This window comes from Rissa tridactyla, chromosome 1 (genome assembly GCF_028500815.1).
Source record: "Rissa tridactyla isolate bRisTri1 chromosome 1, bRisTri1.patW.cur.20221130, whole genome shotgun sequence".
NCBI lineage: Eukaryota > Metazoa > Chordata > Aves > Charadriiformes > Laridae > Rissa > Rissa tridactyla.
Window position 1 is genome coordinate 218,929,408 of NC_071466.1, and position 17,177 is coordinate 218,946,584.

Here is a 17,177-nt window from a genome sequence, read left to right on the forward strand (position 1 = left end):
TGGGATGAGATATTGGGAAGAAATCCTTTGCTGTGAGGGGGGTGAGCCCCTGGGCCAGGTTGCCCAGAGAAGCTGTGGCTGCCCCATCCCTGGAGGGGTTCAAGGGCAGGTTGGACGGGGCTTGGAGCAACCTGGGCTGGTGGGAGGTGTCCCTGCCCAGGGCAGGGGGTGGCACTGGGTGGCCTTTAAGGTCCCTTCAACCCAAACCCTTCTGTGACTATGATTCCATGATTGTCACTGTTTTACCTCATTATGGGAGGACAAAGCTGAAGATCTGAGCAATGGGATGGTATCCCTGGGGAAACCGTTGCTCCTGCTACTATTCATTTACCGTCTTGTAACAGTTTTTCTCTTCTTCATTCTATAGAAATTCCTCTGCATGGGAAGAGGACCACCCCTGCAGGTGCGTCACTGATGGAAAAGGAGCCGAGAACTTGTGACTGTTCCTTGAGCTGAGGTGGGGGGCATGTGGGGGGGACGAGAAGCCGGGGAACCCCAGCTGGTGCCTGGATAACGGAAGGATGAAGCTGCTGCTCTGAGGCGCTGTGTTTTGCTGCAGTGCCAGGTGGAAGCGAAAGGCCAAGTCCTGGACTGGTGTGATGCTGAAAGGACGACACGCGCCTCCGGGCTCTCCGCTGCCCCAGGGCCTTCTGCGCGTGCACTGCCTTTCTTGGGAGAGTTCCCAATCAGCCTGTCATGGCCCGATGACAGCAAATTGCATTTTTGCTGGGTTCGTTTATTTTTTTGCTCTCCCAAACTCTGTAGAAGACATTATCCCAGTAAAATACAGAGGCTGGATCTGGGAAAAAAACTAGCCAGCCATGAAAACCCTGGAGGTATATTCCCTTTCGTGGCTTTTCGATGCGATGCCTCCTTCCTGTTCAAAACTGCTTTTTTTTCTCTCTCACTCTATGACTTCCCTCTTCCCTCCGGTCACCCTTCTGCAGCGAGAACAGCGGTCATTCCTGCTGTTCGCAGCTGGAGCATCTTCCCCTGACCTCAGAAGACTACTGACGTGCCGCGCGCACCGCACTGCCCTACAGACTGCAGCAGGGCCCGGGCTGGGGGTCAAACAGCCCGTCCCGTCTCCCCCCGAGCTCCTGGCCCACAGTCGCGGCCCCGGGGCAGAGCCCTCTGCGCGCTGCAGCCGCTGCACAGAAGACTGGCTGGCCAAAGCCACCGGCTGCTGGCAGAGCTGTGGCATCTGATGCCCAGCTGTCATTTGCTGCACCCCTGGTAGCACCTAAGGGCTCAGAAGCGAGGTCCTAGTCCAGAAAGTGCCCAGAAAAGAAGGACTCGGGACTCTTCCTATGTCTTGTTCCCTGCTGGTCTCAGATGAGCTGGGGGAGGGCACGTTTGCGTGTGTTTTTCCATTCCACATTCCTGGTGCTGAGCTCCGAGAGATGAGATGGCGCATCCTGTCTCCTGTTGTCCCCAGTGGTGGGCACCACACCGGCCGCGGGGACCCCTGGGGACTCCCTGCGTGCCCTGCACTGGGGAGAGCGGGGAACGCGGCTCCAGGCACCCGCACGGGGCTCACTGCGAGTGCTGCGGGCAGGGGAGAGCAGCGTCTGCGGTTTGGGAAACCTGGGGCCGCACCGGGGCTGTGGGACCCTGCCCTGGGCTCGGGCAGGGCAGAGGCACCATGGCTGGGCACGGAGGGGTCAGTGGAGCCGTTTCATTGCCTTCCTCCAGAGCCAGCTCCCAGAACCGAAACCTGAGCCTGGGCTCGGGGCTCCGCTTTCTGCCCGGTGCCAGTGTCGGGCAGCGCCAGCTTTGCATTTTAGGTGATAAATTTTGTTGCAGGGGAAAATGACCACAGTCTGCAGCAAATGCCTGACCTTTGCGCAGCTCATGAAAGGGGAAGCTGGCCCAGCAGTGTTTTAACTGCGATGACACAGAAGGTTAATCTACAGGGTCAGACGACAGCTAATTGCGTACAGAGAGCAACAGCCGTGCCTCCAGCCAGCAGCGAGCACTCCTGCCTCTGAACCCACGGTGCCTCAGACCTGCTGGAGAACTGACTCTCCTCACTTGTGCACCCTAAAAATCCCCTGGGTTTACAGCTCCTCTCCCTTCCTGGGAATTAAATGCAAAAACCTGCGCTAAGAAAATGTTAATGGTGCTCAGCTGAGCATGCACCTGTGAAAGCCAGCATGGATGGCAAGGTTCATCGCTGATCCTTTGGGATGAGGACAGCAACCAAAGCTAACCCCAACCCTAACTCACTCCCAAACCCTAAAACTAACCCTCGGCTAAACCCTAACTCCTAACCTTACCCTAACCCTATTGACCCTACCCTGACCCTAACCCTGCTCTAACCCTGCTCTAACCCTACCCTACCCTGACCTCTTCGGGCAGCACTGGCCAAGGCTCGCTGCCCGTCGCAGTGTCGGCCCCGCGGGGGCTGTGCTGGGGGCGCGGGGGCCGCGCAGGGTGGCTGCAGCTCACGCTCGGAGTCGGGCAGGGACACCGGGCGCGGGCGAAACAATGTCCAAAGCTTTCACACAAACAGGGCTGTGCAGCGGAGAGGAAACATCAGCTGACGGTCACGGTCAGTCAGATGGTGCTGGAGGGGGGCAGGCACGGCCATTGTCTGAAACGCCGGCTCAGCGGGACGGGGACAAGCCGGCTCCCATTCAGCACGGCCACCCACCATCCCCAAACCCTTTCTGACCAGCTGGGGCTGCCGGGCAGCGTCCTAACGACCTGGGGGCTGAAGACAGGCTGAGCACACTAAATTTGCCCCTTCCTGAGCCAGGCAGCACCAAGCTGAGGGACGAGCCAAGCGTCCGCAGCGCGCCCACCATGGCACATCTCCCCTGGGTGCCACCCCGAACACGCAGACGCTCTGCGACACCAGCAACAGGACTGAATGCATGAAGACATGGGCGGATGCAATGGCATGAGGACCCTCCCGCCGCTGACCACACGCAAGGTCTGCTGGGCAGAACCCGCAGCATGAATCTCTCCAGCCAGAGCAGCGCTCCGTCCCTGGCCAGACCTGGGGGCTCCACAACCCTTTGCTCCACCAGAAGGACCGAAGTGGGGCCAGGTCTCCCGAGTCTCCCCCACCTCTGCTTAAACCAGCCGTGTGCCACAGCCCGGGGCTGGAGCAGAGCCGATCCCTGGGGAAGGCGTCTGGGAAGCATCCGGCAGCCCCCGCCAGCCCGGCGGCATCGGGCAGGAGGAGTTTCCCAGCGCTGCTGTTCTGCCCTCCCGGGACTGGCCCTGTCCAGCCGGACCCGGGAAGGGGATGCAGACTCCAAAATTCAACAGTTGGCAGAAAATGACAAGTAAAATCCAACATGAGACTGCCCAGAGCTCTGCCAAGGCTCTGGGGCTGCGTTCACACATGGAAGCGACACAGATGTAGGCAGCTACTTTCATACACACTACGGGTAAAGAAAACAGGACAGACAGACAGACACGGAAGAAGCACAACCAAGACCACGCAGCTGGCCATGCACTCTGGGGAAATTCGCCTGGTGGGCACCTGGACCAGGGGCACGTGCCACAGCTCCAACCCCCCAGCACCCACCCACTGGTCACCTCCTGGCGAGGGACGGGGATCCTGCCACTCGCCCAAGTGACCCCCCGTGGACGGGAATGGCCTCTCTCGGGGTCTCACTGCCTGCTCCAGCCCGGTGAATGCCCACAGCTCATCAGCCACGGGCTGGCCAAGGCATTCCAGCAGCTCTGGTAGCAACGGAGACCTGCTGGGGACATGGCCAAGGAGCTCTGCCAGCAAGGACACTGAGACCTGCTGGGGTCATGGCCAAGGAGCTCTGCCAGCAAGGACACTGAGACCTGCTGGGGACATGGCCAAGGAGCTCTGCCAGCACGGACACTGAGACCTGCTGGGGTCATGGCCAAGGAGCTCTGCCAGCAAGGACACTGAGACCTGCTGGGGACATGGCCAAGGAGCTCTGCCAGCAAGGACACTGAGACCTGCTGGGGACATGGGCCAAGGAGCTCTGGCAGCACGGACACTGAGACCTGCTGGGGTCATGGGCCAAGGAGCTCTGGCAGCACGGACACTGAGACCTGCTGGGGTCATGGGCCAAGGAGCTCTGGCAGCACGGACACTGAGACCTGCTGGGGTCATGGCCAAGGAGCTCTGGCAGCACGGACACTGAGACCTGCTGGGGACATGGCCAAGGAGCTCTGGCAGCACGGACACTGAGACCTGCTGGGGTCATGGGCCAAGGAGCTCTGGCAGCACGGACACTGAGACCTGCTGGGGACATGGGCCAAGGAGCTCTGGCAGCACGGACACTGAGACCTGCTGGGGTCATGGCCAAGGAGCTCTGGCAGCAAGGACACTGAGACCTGCTGGGGACATGGCCAAGGAGCTCTGGCAGCACGGACACTGAGACCTGCTGGGGTCATGGGCCAAGGAGCTCTGGCAGCACGGACACTGAGACCTGCTGGGGTCATGGGCCAAGGAGCTCTGGCAGCACGGACACTGAGAACTGCTGGGGACATGGCCAAGGATCTCTCAGCAAGGGCTCCTCCAGTGGCAGTCATTAACTGGTTTGGGAGAAGGCGGGGGTCGGTTTTCTGTACCCTGATTTTCCTACAGCTGTCTCAGGCAAACACTTAGCCGTGCTTTAAGTTTGTGTCAACAGTGACTCCCCCGGGGACACCACACGACACCTGCTGTGGGTCACCAGGCTGGAGGTCCCGCAGCCCTGGGGTGCCTGCTGGAAGGCAGCGGGGTGCTCTGGTCTCTTCCAGGCTCCCCTCCCCACCGGGCAGCTGAACCCCAGCCTGCGACGGCTGCACGATCCCAGCACAGCAAGAGCCCAAGGTGCCGCCTCCTCTGCCTGGCGGGAGTTTTGCTCCAGACGGTGACCGAGGGACACACTGCGACTGGGAAGTCCCGAACCTGCAGGGAAGGGCAAGCCTGGTGCATCGATTACACGGGGAGGGCTGCTGGGGCTCAGAAAGGGGACGTTGCTGCTTGGGGCGGCAGCTGGCTCAGGCTCCCCACCCATGCCAGGGTCCTCCCCACCCATGATGGGATCCCTCCTCACCCTTACTGGGGTCCCTCTCTTTCACTACGGGGTCCCTCCTCACCCTCGCTGGGTCCCTCCCCACCCGTGATGGGGTCCCTCCCCATGGGGCTGAGTTTCGCCAAGGGGACCCTGCCCCTGTGCAGCCCTTGCTGGGTGTCCCCGTCCCCGTCCCCCCCCCAGACAGCCGCACCGGGGCACAGAGTCTCCTCCGGGCCACGGTGGGAATCCCATGGAAGCCCGAGGGAATTTCCTCAGTCGTCACCTACGAGCAGCAGCACAGATATCACAGCACAGGGACACGGACATGCTACCGGGCACACGGGGACGGGGGGGACACACTCACATGCCAGAGCGAGCACCACTGCCCGCTCTGGGCCAGCCGGGAGAGCGGGGAGCGGGACGGGAGCGGGGAGAGGAGGTGAGTCTGCTATGGGATGAGAACATGCTCACTTACACAACTCGCCCACCCTCCGGAGGCCAGAGGCGGTTCTAGACAGAGCAGCGCGGACATGCAGATGGAGAGCAGGAAGAGAGGCAATGAGAGAGAATGTTAGCTCCGGTCCGGGCCGGCAACAAGACGGAGAAGAGCGAACGGACTTCGTCACGGGGCTGAGGCCGAGTGGCACAGCGGGAGCATGGCCGGGCACCCCCCGTGCCACGTGGGTGTGGGGCTGCGGTGACACGGCCCACGGTGCCCCGCGGTGGGGACGGCAGAACCGTCTGGGGCCGGGGGCTGAGCCCCGGGCAGCCCTGGGGAAGGGGCACCCAGGGAATGGCCGACACGGGGCTCCGGCTGCTCCCGACCCCGGGGAAGGGGCACCCAGGGAATGGCCGACACAGGGCTGTTGGGGCCAGTGAAGGTCGGGACGTTCCGCAGCAGTTGAGCTTCCATTTGTGTGTTTACTACGGGAAATGGGACATTCATAATCGCATGAATTCGACAGCCAAAGCCTGAAGGATTGGAGAGTGCTGGGGGGAGAGGGAGGACGGTGTCGGGGGGGAACGGGGAGGGACAGGACGGGGACTGGGGAAGGGCAGAGGAGGGAGGGGGAGGAAACAACATATGCATGAGAAAAATGCCCCACAGCAAGAACAAGAAAGAGCGGCAAATACAGTTCAACATCTTTTCTGACTTCACCCGGCAGCTGTGTTAAGTGCTTTGCTTTTATGATTGTGAGCGTAACAGCTACAGCTACAGGTCAGTGGAACACGATCAGGGCCTTGCCAGTGAGTTAGCGTTTCCCAGAGGGGATAATCACAGTCCTGCCGGCAGGAAGTTTGCCGGCATCCCTTGCTGAGGTCGGGGGAAAGCCTGACGTTTGCTCTGCGGTGAGCAGGAGGACACCTCGCAGCTCCTCGCCCGCGCGCTGGGCTGCTCTACTGAGCTTCCTAAAGCTCCTCGTGCAGCGCAGAACCCCTCAGCTGTGGCCATCGGGGGGGAGCAGGAGGCCCCGTCTCACCCAGGTGACACGGCCCCCTCCTCCCAGCAGGGACGCCCGTCTCCCCGGTCTGCAGTGCTGCGCCAGGCGTCGGCCATGCCTGGGTTTGGCACGGTGGCTACCAACGTCAAATGGCCACTGTTCTCATTCAGACCGTTAGCCCTTTTCTGCAGGTGACGTGGCTGCACGCAGAAGGGGAAGAAACAGCCGGGAGCGGTGCGCAGAGCATGGCCGCCCCATGGGGAGCGGGGTTTGCTTGGCCGAACAGGGTTCTGCAGGTGGAAAGCCCCACCAGCCACCTGCTGCGGGTCACCAAGAGCGGGCCAGGTGAAGACCACACTCGTTCAGCGCGGGCCCAGCCCAGCGCTGCGCAGCCGAGGCACTGGGCAGCCCCAGGGCCGGCCGAGGGACGCGTGGTTATCCCCTGGGGAACGCCAGGCACCTCCAGGGCCGGTGTCCCAGCTGCGTCACGGTGACCAACCTGCTACGCTGGAGGAGTGATGTAGAAGAGCAAGAGGACTCCTAAACCCACTCTGAACGCTCTCCTGCTCAGCCTCAGCGATGGCTTTTCTTGGGCAATTTTGCAGGTGGGGCTGCAGCTGGGCTGCGAGTCCTTCGGCCAGGAGCTCTGGCCTGCCTGTGCCCATGGAGGGACAGGGGGAATCGGGAGCAGACCCCGATGTCAGTGAACATTTACAAGTTTCTGGCAGGGTCAGAGTGTTACGGGCATAAGAGCTGCTTTTGTCTTAACTGAACCTTACATCTCCTGCTTTCTCCTCCTCTGATCTCCTCTTTGTAGGAAAAGGAAATTTAGGGCTAGTATCCATAGGAGATTTCATCTCCTTATGTGCTGCCCCTGGGACTCTCCGAGCCAATCTCTTCCTAAGCTCTCACCGGAGACTCCGTGCACGGTGGCAGACTGCCGGCAGAACCGCTCCGCGGGCGCACACGGGCCTCTCTCCGCGCGGTGCTTTGCCTCCCGTTTGCTGACAAAAATGCTGAGATTTGAATGGGTCCCTTGGTATTTCCCCATACAAAAGGAATCCCCCCTTTTCTGTGACATCCTCTGCTAGCGCACTGCAGCCCTGAAAGGAGCAGCCCTCTCAGCTCCTCTCCTGTGCTCAGGGATGAAACAAGCGCACGGTGGGACCTTCCCGGAGCCACACTCGGCACCGAGTGAGCCCTGCAGGCCTGAACCCCTCTCTCCTTCGGGCCACGTGGGCACTGAGAGAGTCTTGGTGGGACCCAGGGCTCCTCTCAGCGAGGTCCAGGCGAGCCCTCCCTGCTCCTCCCAAGCCTGGCTCTGGACGCGCGTGAGGCAGGGTCCCGGTTTGCTCTTCTACTCACTGGGGGGGATGCGTGGATGAGCTGTGATTAGTAGATGTTAGTGACGGGATGAGGTGAAGCCAGCTGTGCTTGCTGTGACACGGACACATGCTGAGACCTGCTACCCACAAAGCCCCTGTCTCCTTGTAGGCAATGACCGTCCACATCAAAAACAGACACCCCCCCTGCCCCCCGGGCCACCAGTGGCAGGACGCACTGAGCTGGTGTCAGACGGGCGCCCCCTCGGAGCGAGGGCAGCGCTGCCCTGCGGTGGGTGGGTGCTCTCTCCATCGCTACACTTTCCCAGCACCCTCTAGCAGCTCTTCGCTTTTGCAGACACCCAACCTCCACGGGCTGATCTCTGCCCGGCTGTGCTGCCCCGCTCCCCGCGAGGGAGGCAGGTCTACGGGGGAAAGCCGCAGAGGTGGACGGGGCCGGGGAGCGCCCCATCCTCAGCCTGACATCCTGCGGTGAACGCTGGGAAAATGCCATGGCAACCGGGAGGGAAGAGCATCCTCCGGCACTGCGCTGACGGCACCGCATGCACTGCATGCCCGCAGGACGCATGGCGAGCCCCGCGCCGCCCGGGAGCCCCCGCCGCAGTGCCGGTGGCCCCGCTGCGGCACGCCTCCAGGAGCAGAAGCCCCCTCCCGTGGGACGGGGAGCCCACGGAGCGAGGGATGCATTTTTAGTTACCTCCAGAGATGCATTAAGCATCTTTAAGCCCCGCTGCCGCAGGGAAGCAGGATGGAGCCCTGCCCAGCTCCCGTCACGGGGCTGCAGGTTTGCCTTCCTCCTCCGTGGCACGTGAGGCAAGGCCGGGGGCTCGGGGGGGGCTCAGGGCTCGCAGGGCAGCACGTTGCTGCGACCACCAGCTGGGACTTGCCTCTCTGCAGGCTTTGTGGCCGCCAGCAGCCTGGCAGTTCCAGGCAGGGCTGTGGGGACACCTGGCCTGGCGTCACCGAAGGGTGCTGCTGCCGCCTGCCCGGGGGCTCCAGCCTCCCGGCACACCGCAGGTCCTGCCGGCACCCTGCGCAGGGCTCTCTGCTCAGCTGGACGGCCACCTCCTCCCCAGACCTCAAAATAACAAGTCACTCCCTGTATGCCCCAGGCTCCCTCTCGGGAAGGCGCTGAGCAGCGCAGAGCTCAGCTGGCCTCATCTCCAGGCTTTTCGTCAGCTCCCTACGGACAATCCCCTGGACCGTGGAAAGGAAGCTCAGCTCTGCTTTGTGCAGGAGTTTAGACACCATGGAGAGACAAAAAGCCTACAAGGAAACAGGGGGTTGTATCTGCAGCGGCTGAAAGCTTGCACCAGAAATGTTACACCATTTAACTGAAACAGAATTAATTGATGAGTTTATATAGAAAGAGGTAGCTTTACCCTAGGAGCTAAATGCCTAAAGGGCTTATTTTTCTTCTCTCTCTCTTTCAGATCTGTAGAAATACAAAGCAGTTGTGGGTTTCCAGAACAGCACCTGAAAAACTCAGTTTTGCATCTGAAATTCTGCTTCACATGATACATTTGGCATGTTCGGCTGTTGCTTAAAGATAAACAAACAAGCAAACAAACAAACAAACAAACCCCCTTTGCAAAGCCCCCTCTAACCCAGGTTCTCGTCTGCATTAGCTGGAGCCCCAACAGGAACCGTGGTGACACTTCAGATGCTTCTGGCTTGAGCCCCCGTGAGCCACGTTCAGCTCCAGGGGAGGCCGATGGGCATCGCACCAGCCCCGTCCGCAGAGGTGGTAGGTCGGGATCGGAGCGTGACCATGCGCAATGAGGAATGACACGAGCCTGATGAGGCTGGATGGCCACGGCCAGTCACAGGACAAGGGGACACTGCACAGGAATGCCATCTCAACACAGGGGTTAACGCTGCACATTTAACGCGTGAGTCACCCTGAAGCGCGTGAGTTCAGCCCCTGCCACCACTGCAGCTCTGCGGCTGGCATTCGCAGCGCTAGCTGTGACTCACTGCATCGCTAATCAGAAACGTACACCTCTTAGTTAGCGTCAGCTTTATTGTGGTAATGGATGTCACACAATGAATCCATTTCAGCGCTCAGCTCTGAGCTGCGGGTCCTCGCACGGCATCTGCTGCGGCATCAGCTCCGTCCGGGGGCGGCCGGGACGGTCAAGCCAGAGGGACCCCGGGACGTCTGGTCACTCTCCTGCCGCGCAGCTTAGCAAAGGCTACCGCGGGCTGGGACATCGGATCTTCAAGGATCCCGTTCATGTTAAACACGAAGGTAGCCGCTGCTGGCCTCACGTCAGCCTTCAGAGCCACGCTACGGCAAGGGAACCGTCAGAGCGGCTCCCCGCGGGCACAGGTCGTGTGTCCCCAGCTCAAGGGTCATCGCTTACTCCCACGGGACAGCACGAATGGGAGCTGTCACTGCTCTGCTGCCACTGTCACCGCCGAACTACGGCGTCCTGGGGAGGGCTGTGCAGAAGGCCGTGTGGCAGCCAGCGGGCACAGCACGCGGGGCACGGGCACCGCAGAGCTCCCCGCGCCACGCTCGGCCCCGGCCGCTCGCACAGGGCCCAGGGGCGGGGAGGACGGAATAAATATCGTCTCTATCGACTGCCTTAACTCTGACCTGATGTTCTCACTCTCAGTATCTCTTGGCCTCTTTCTCAGTCCCTCTTGTCAAACGTCCTCCCGCGGAAGACCGTCTTGGAAGGAGATACAGCCAGAGTTAGTTATGGAGAGAGCGGTTTGTGTCTTCTGTTCCTGGGGTCCCCAGCCAGGACCCTCACAGACCTCTGCAAGAGAAACGCACCAGGGCCTGTGCTACAGCCACCGCGTGCAGAGAGAAGTTGCCCGCTCTTAGATGGAACTACTGTAAATTCAGAACTTAATGTGTTTAGAAAGAACCTCCAGCAATGGAACGAGCCGCCACCGGCGAGCCGCTCCGCCTGCTTCAGCAGCCCCCGGAGCCATGGAGGGCCACCGGCGGCTCGAGGGTGGCTCCTGCAGGGGCACCTCGTCCTCCTCACGTCCTGCGGGACTCCAGGACACCTCTGGCTCTAGGGAAGAGCTTCAGGTTGGGGCACAACCCTTTCTGGAGCAGAGCTAAATGTACGAATGACAGAGGAAGCTGCAGCACGCGTCGGGGCCCAGCCCTCAGTGCCGCAGCCGCGCCGTGGAGGGGCGGGAAGGGGCCCTGGCTGCAGCATCACCCGGGCTTTCCCCCCGCCTGGCCAGAGGGACCCAGCACCCTTCAGCCCCAGAGGGGATGCTCCAGGGCCGGCAGTGGCATTGCACCGGCACGGTCCCACCTCGCTCCTCCTCGGCAGCGCCGCCACGTTCAAGGGTGGCTGTTGTGGCAGGTTTGGGTAACACTGCCATTCTCAGGAGAGACTGGAAAACGTGTCCCGAAATCGGTCCTCTAAGCTTATCTAACTGCTCTTTACATTATTTTCTGAATTTACAGCAGTTTCATAAAAGAGAAGAATTTTCACAATGAAGGAGAGTGGCTGACATCATTAAATATTCTATTTACAGCTGACTTCCTGGGAAATATTTCAAGTCTTTGACAGCAACTGGGCGCACAAAAATTTCAGAGATGAAAGGCCATGACTTTCAGAAAAAGGAATGGGAGGGTTTAACTCTGCAGGACTGCTGGAGGTGCCACACACGGGGTGTCAGGGTGGGTGAGGGGAGCACGGACCAGGAGGACGGGGTCTCTATGGAAGGCGAGGTGCAGGAGCTCAGGCAGCGTCTGCTGCTGCTGGGAGAGACGGGGCGAGGGGAGCACGCTGCCTGCTGAAGCACAGGAACCAGGAGAAGCAGCGGTGGAGGACAGGAGGGGTTAAAGAGAGGCAGAGGATGGAGAGGGGTGTCCCCTAGAAACCTGGGGGTACATCTGCTGGGAGGCTGCACGGGGAAGAGCAGGTCGGTGGTGATTGCGATGGCCACGGGAGGCCAGGGGAGGAGAGGACAGGCAGCGGGGGCTGCGGTCTGACACCGCCAGGAGTCAGGGGGCTTCTTGCCGCTGGCTCTGGGACGCCAAGGGGGTGAAGGCAGGAGACCCAGCAGCCCCTCCACCACCCCCGGGCGAGGGGGGGCCGGGGCAGGAATCAGGTCGGGGCCGATGCCTGGCAGGGGTGAGCTCTCGGAGATGCCATGCCTGGTCACCATTAAAAGTTGGTAACGTCCACGTTCCCTCGTGTCACTGGAGACAGGCACGGTCAGCACTTTTCAGGGAAACGAGGCATGGCGTGCCTGATTTCACAAGGGTCCCCAAATGCAATTAAACTACGAGCATTCAGCACAGGACCCCGTGGCTCCCAACTGCGCAGTGCAGGGGGAAGGGACCAGGTGGGAGACACTGGTCGCCAGGGAATGGCCATCACGTGCATCTGGGGTCAAATCCAGAGAGACCAGAGATCCAGAGATTTTGTACCCCACTGTGGTTGTAACTACAAGTTTGGTACCTATGGATAGGTGGGTGACCCGTGCAGCCAGGCCGGCACTGCCAACCCCGGCGCCGGCAGGGAGACCTGAGGAGGAGCTACACCAGCGCTCCCTGGGGACAGGTCAGGACGGGACACTTTGTCCCCTGTGCCACAGCTCGGAACGTCACCAGCTGTGCTAGCACCATGAGGACTTGTAACCTATCATCACTGGGATGACCTGGTTGGAAAAAGCTTTCCAAAAGAAGGCCTCCCCTTAGCTCAGAGCTCCCTGCTGAACTGGCCCCCAGCAAGCCCCCGCTGGTGGCAGCGGTGGGACCTGCTTACTGCGGCTGTATCCTGAGAGAGCAGAGCGAGACCGGAGATCTTGGGTCGCTTCCTGCTGTAACTTTAACTTTCAAAGCCTTGTAAGGGTTCGCCCTCAAATCTCGGGCTCTAATTTAGAGTTTTTTGGTTTAGTTTAGTTTTACAGTTAGGTGGGGCTGTCGGGGCAAAGGGGCCGCTGCTGCCATGGGGCAGCAGGTCAGAACCAAGGCTGGTGCCGGCAGGTCGGTGGGTGGCCTGGCACAGAGGAGACGCCGGGCAGCGTGAGGGACATGGACAGGTCCCAGCCACTCGGGGAGCGTGAGGGTCACAGCTCCGGTGTGGGAGAGGGAACCGGTGTCTCCCGAGTGCCGTGAGGGAACCCGAGTAGGACTTTAAGAGAAAGAGGCTCCTGCGTGTCCTGGGGTCCCTCTGCTGTCACCTTTCAGACCTCCTGGGCTGGCTGGGCTCCGCGCGGGTCTGCATGGAGGAGGAGAACAAGGGGTGAGAGGATCTACCGCCCTTAGGTGCTGTGTAGATACCTCGGGGCCAGCAGCCAACGCGCCGGAGACGTGAGCGACCCAGCGCTCAGCAGGACCCGGCCACCGTGAGTGCCCAGGGGAGGGACACCCGGCTGCACCCCCTGCCCGGAGCCACCCCTGAGACCCCCCTGTGCCTGCCAGAGCACCGCCGGCGCGGCACCAGGGCTGGCTCGCTCCAGGAACCAACAACGGTCGGGGCGGTGCTGCCGTGTCCTTTCTAAGGGCTGTCACAGAGCACCCTGGTGACGGCGCCCGCTCAGCAGGGACTGAGCAGGGCTCTAACACGTAGTCTGACAACATTTGGAGATCCTTTGAAATGAGAAGCACTAGAGAAACACACATTGTTATTAACTGTTCAGCAGCAAACATTCAGAAGTGAAACCCACGAGTAAATACAGCAGCTCAACAACAGCATCGAGACAGAGGAGGAACATGAAACAACAGGAAGGCAAGTTAAAGGGACAAAGCAACAGTGCGAGCTCGCTACGTGTGCGGGGCGTAGAGAGGAGCCATGAACAAATCACACCAACTTCTGGAAAGCATGTCTCAGCATCGTCTCTCCCCGTGCAGCTGAGAAGTCCTGACATCTCTGAAATGCCCCTCAGAGCGCCCTGGGCTACTCGGCACAGTTACACTCATTACGCGCCTCCCCGTCCCCGGGTGCCTAACCCCCGCGCCCGCCCCTCCCCGAGCCAGCCACCAGCGTCTTACCGTGCCGCGACCACCGGTGACTTCTTCCCGGGATCTAACGTGGACCCGGCCGGTTCCTCCCCCAGTGATCGTGTATCCTTATTCAGTTGCTGTAGTCGGGAACTTAGCTCACTGATCACAGTTGGCTTGTCATCGTCAGCCCCATGGATCGGCCTGCTCTCCATGGGGTCCCCCCATAGCTTGGACCTTCTCTGAAAGAGGTAGCGTGGCCGGCCAATGCTGGCTGATGCCAGAGTGGCCGCATGTTGCTGGGAGATGAGCTCGCTGTCCGAAGACTGCTTCAAAAGTGGGTCCCTGAAAGTAACTGGCCCCTTGCTGAGCTGGGACTTGAGTTTTGGCTTTGGAGGCACTGGTGGCTTCTCGAGTATAAAAGTTTGTCCATCCGCAAAGGAAGTGTATGTGTCAGTAGGCTCCCCGCTTTCTGAGGACAACGTAGACATGCTGGAGACCGTAGAGATGGTGCTTGTGGTCTCCAGGTGATGGTCACTTGAACTTCTGGTGTCCACCTCTTCCACTCCCGAGTCTGCAGCAGACTCTGGGGCTACGGGGGCATCAGAGGGCTTCCCTGAGGGTGTTCCGCCAGTGGTAGAAGGTGCTACTGCTGCCGCTGGTATGGATGGCGTGCTAGGCGTAGCCAGGTGGCTGACTGGTGTGCCAGGGGTGGTGACCAGTACCCCGTTTGCAAACTCATCTGGTGGAGGCACCAGCCCTATCTTGGCCAGCTCCTCCCTGGTCTCTTCGTCGCTTGAAGACAACTGAGCTGGTGGGAGGGTAACCGTGTAGGGCTCCACCTCCTCCTCCGAGCTCCCTTGTCCCAACGTCTTGTCAGAGGCTGGACTGACCGGAGGCTTTCCCACGGGACTGGGCTGGGTCTCTGCTTTGGGGGACTCTGCCGGCTCCGTGCATGCTTCAGGGACAGCTGGTTTCTCCTCTTTTATCTCAAGTCCTATCTCGTCTTGGCCATTACTTGTGGCGTGAACCATGATGAGGCCAGCAGTCTTCTGCTGCGACGTATCCACTATGCTAATAATCATGGACTTCTTGTCTTCCTGTTTTTTCTCCTCCTTCCCAGGTGTTTCTGCTCTTGCCTCAGTTTCTTTTCTCAGTGTGGACGGAGTCCCCCACTGGCTCTTAGTAGGGGCCAAAGTCCCAGAGTCTGTTCCGATGGCCCCTTTGCCTCCGGGCGAGTACGCAGGGGACACCAAGCTCTCCAACTCCCCCCTCTCTGGTTCTTTGGTTTGGATGTCCACAAACAGGGGTGCTGCTCTGTCAGAGTCTGGGCTGTGGATCGGGGTGGGCGACCGGGATGGGACTTGAGTTGAGAGGGCCCGTTCCCTTGCGGCCAGCGCAAGCGCCAGTGGCGAGTTCGGATCCAAGGGCTTTCCAGTTAGGGGGTGGATGAACGTTGAGGATGAGCTGCTAATTAATGGCTTTAAAGCTGAGACAGGGGAAGGCAGTAGTACATCTCGGCTTCCTAACAACCGCTCATCGATAGACCTGGACTGCTGCAAGGATGGCATGTCGCTGCTGGGGGGGCTTCCTTCAATGGCCCCAACCGAGAGGAAGACAGTGGATTTCCGCCTCTCATCCAGACGACGGTCTCTGTCCTTCATGACTCCAGCGATGGCAGTGGCGAAGGGGATGCTTGTGGCTTCGACCTGAGCAATGCCGGCGTGGTGCTGATACTCCACTCCACTCAGGCGATGGCTCCTGCGGGTGGGAGAGGGCTCCCTCGTAAAGCCTCCGGTGATGGACAGTGTTGCTCTCTCCTGCGCATCCTCCACTTGTAACTGCTTAACAAGAGGACTCTTCTTCCTCTGTGGCTTGGTGGGAGCAAACAGGCTGACGTTGAACTGACCCATGTTGGCATAAGGGTTGTCAATCACTCTCCCCTTCCTCTTCAGCTTCTCTGGAGGGGTTGCAGATGGGCCAGGCCGGGGGATCTCTGTTGGCTCCACGGGAAGATGAGAGGAATCCTGTAGGATTATCATGGATCGGGCCCTCTTCTGCCTTTCAGGGTAGGGAATGGAAGTCCTCGCCTGATCGTACATCTCAGCTGCGCTGATGACCTGTGGGAGTCCATGGAGTTTAGCCTCCAGGCTTGGCTTAAAGCTTGATCTTATGGTATCGTAAGCTCTTCCTGGGGGTGGAGGTGGCGAGAAGGATGGAGGGGGGCCTGTGTCAAAGTAATATGGAGAAGGAGGTGGCGGTGGGGCTGTTTGAGGTGGTGGTGGAATCCCATGTCCTTCCCTAACGGTGTCTTGCATGGATGTGCTCCGGGGAAACTTCCCATCTAGCAAAGAAGCAGCAAGTTTCTCGTCTTCGCCTGGAAAACAAGAAGAACAGTGAAGTCAGGGAGGAAGCCTCTAGAGAATCCAGAGCGTGACAGTCGCTGCAAATTGGATATATGACATCCCTTTCTTCCCCCTCACCCCACTTTCTTTCTGAGGTGACTTTCCACTTCATCTTTTCTTCGCCTGGTGCAAGCGTTCACAGTTTGGCCCATTGCTCATGTTCCCTTGGCAGGGAAGGGCGGCCGCAGGCTCCCACAACGTCTCACGTTGTTTTAAATCCATCAGACAGTTGTGCTCAACACTTTCCAACCAGGCTGAACGCAACACTGACAGCACTGAGCGCCCGCTCGATCCAACCCCCCGACACCCGACGTGTGAGACAGCTGGGAGCAACCAGGTTGTGCCGCTCGCAGCAAACGCCGCGTCTCCCATGCGCGGCTCCTCGCACTCTCCCCCTCGCTCTTCTCGTGTCACACCCCCCTTCCCCCCGAGGGGTTACATATGCTCCAACGTGCCAGACTGAATTCCGAAGCAGGGTCTAGCAGAAACTTCAGTTATGTATTTCAGGAAGTACCCACGGAAGCCAGATTCTGCCATTCTTACGCTTAACTCACTACCTGGGTGCACAGGGGAGCTTTTTCAGGTACTTGTAACGCTCGGTGAAAGCGTATGAGAATCTGGCTAAGTGAAGGCAAAAACAGGAGGGAGAATTCCCTTCCCTATTAGGAAGGAAAATCGACTACTAGAGCAAGTACAGTGCAAGTACTTGCCTGGCTGCCCGTTAGCCGGCCTCGCCTGCCCCAGCCCTCCGCAGGAGCCGGCCCCTCGCCGCTCACTTGCCAAACCTCCTGCTTTTCAGCCACAGTTCAGCTGTTTTCAAGGTTTCAAACTGCTCTTGAGAGAACGCTGAGGGTGGCAGAACGCCAGGCCCTGGCACAGCAGCTTGGTGACCACCTGCGTGTTTGGCGCTAATGCTTTTTCTGTAACGTCCACCAGCATTCAAAGTGCTCTGGCAGCCGCGCCTTGCCTCACATGAGCAATTTCACCAACTGCCTGCAGATGCAGGGCCTGCTGGGGGAAAAAGGGAGTATTTTGGCCAGTGAGCATTGAACTGTCCATCT

The 17,177-nt window shown here is 60.0% G+C and overlaps 1 protein-coding gene across 4 annotated transcripts in view; it reads right to left on the reverse strand.

Moving 5' to 3' along the window:
- The window catches only part of SHANK3 (SH3 and multiple ankyrin repeat domains 3), a 383,847-nt gene that overhangs the window by 13,522 nt on the left and 353,148 nt on the right, over positions 1-17,177 (reverse strand). For all 4 annotated transcript variants that reach the window (XM_054200170.1, XM_054200186.1, XM_054200177.1 and 1 more), the window contains one exon: positions 13,763-16,088. In XM_054200170.1, coding sequence (XP_054056145.1) covers positions 13,763-16,088 — 2,326 coding nt within the window. The remainder of the gene's footprint in view (positions 1-13,762; positions 16,089-17,177) is intronic.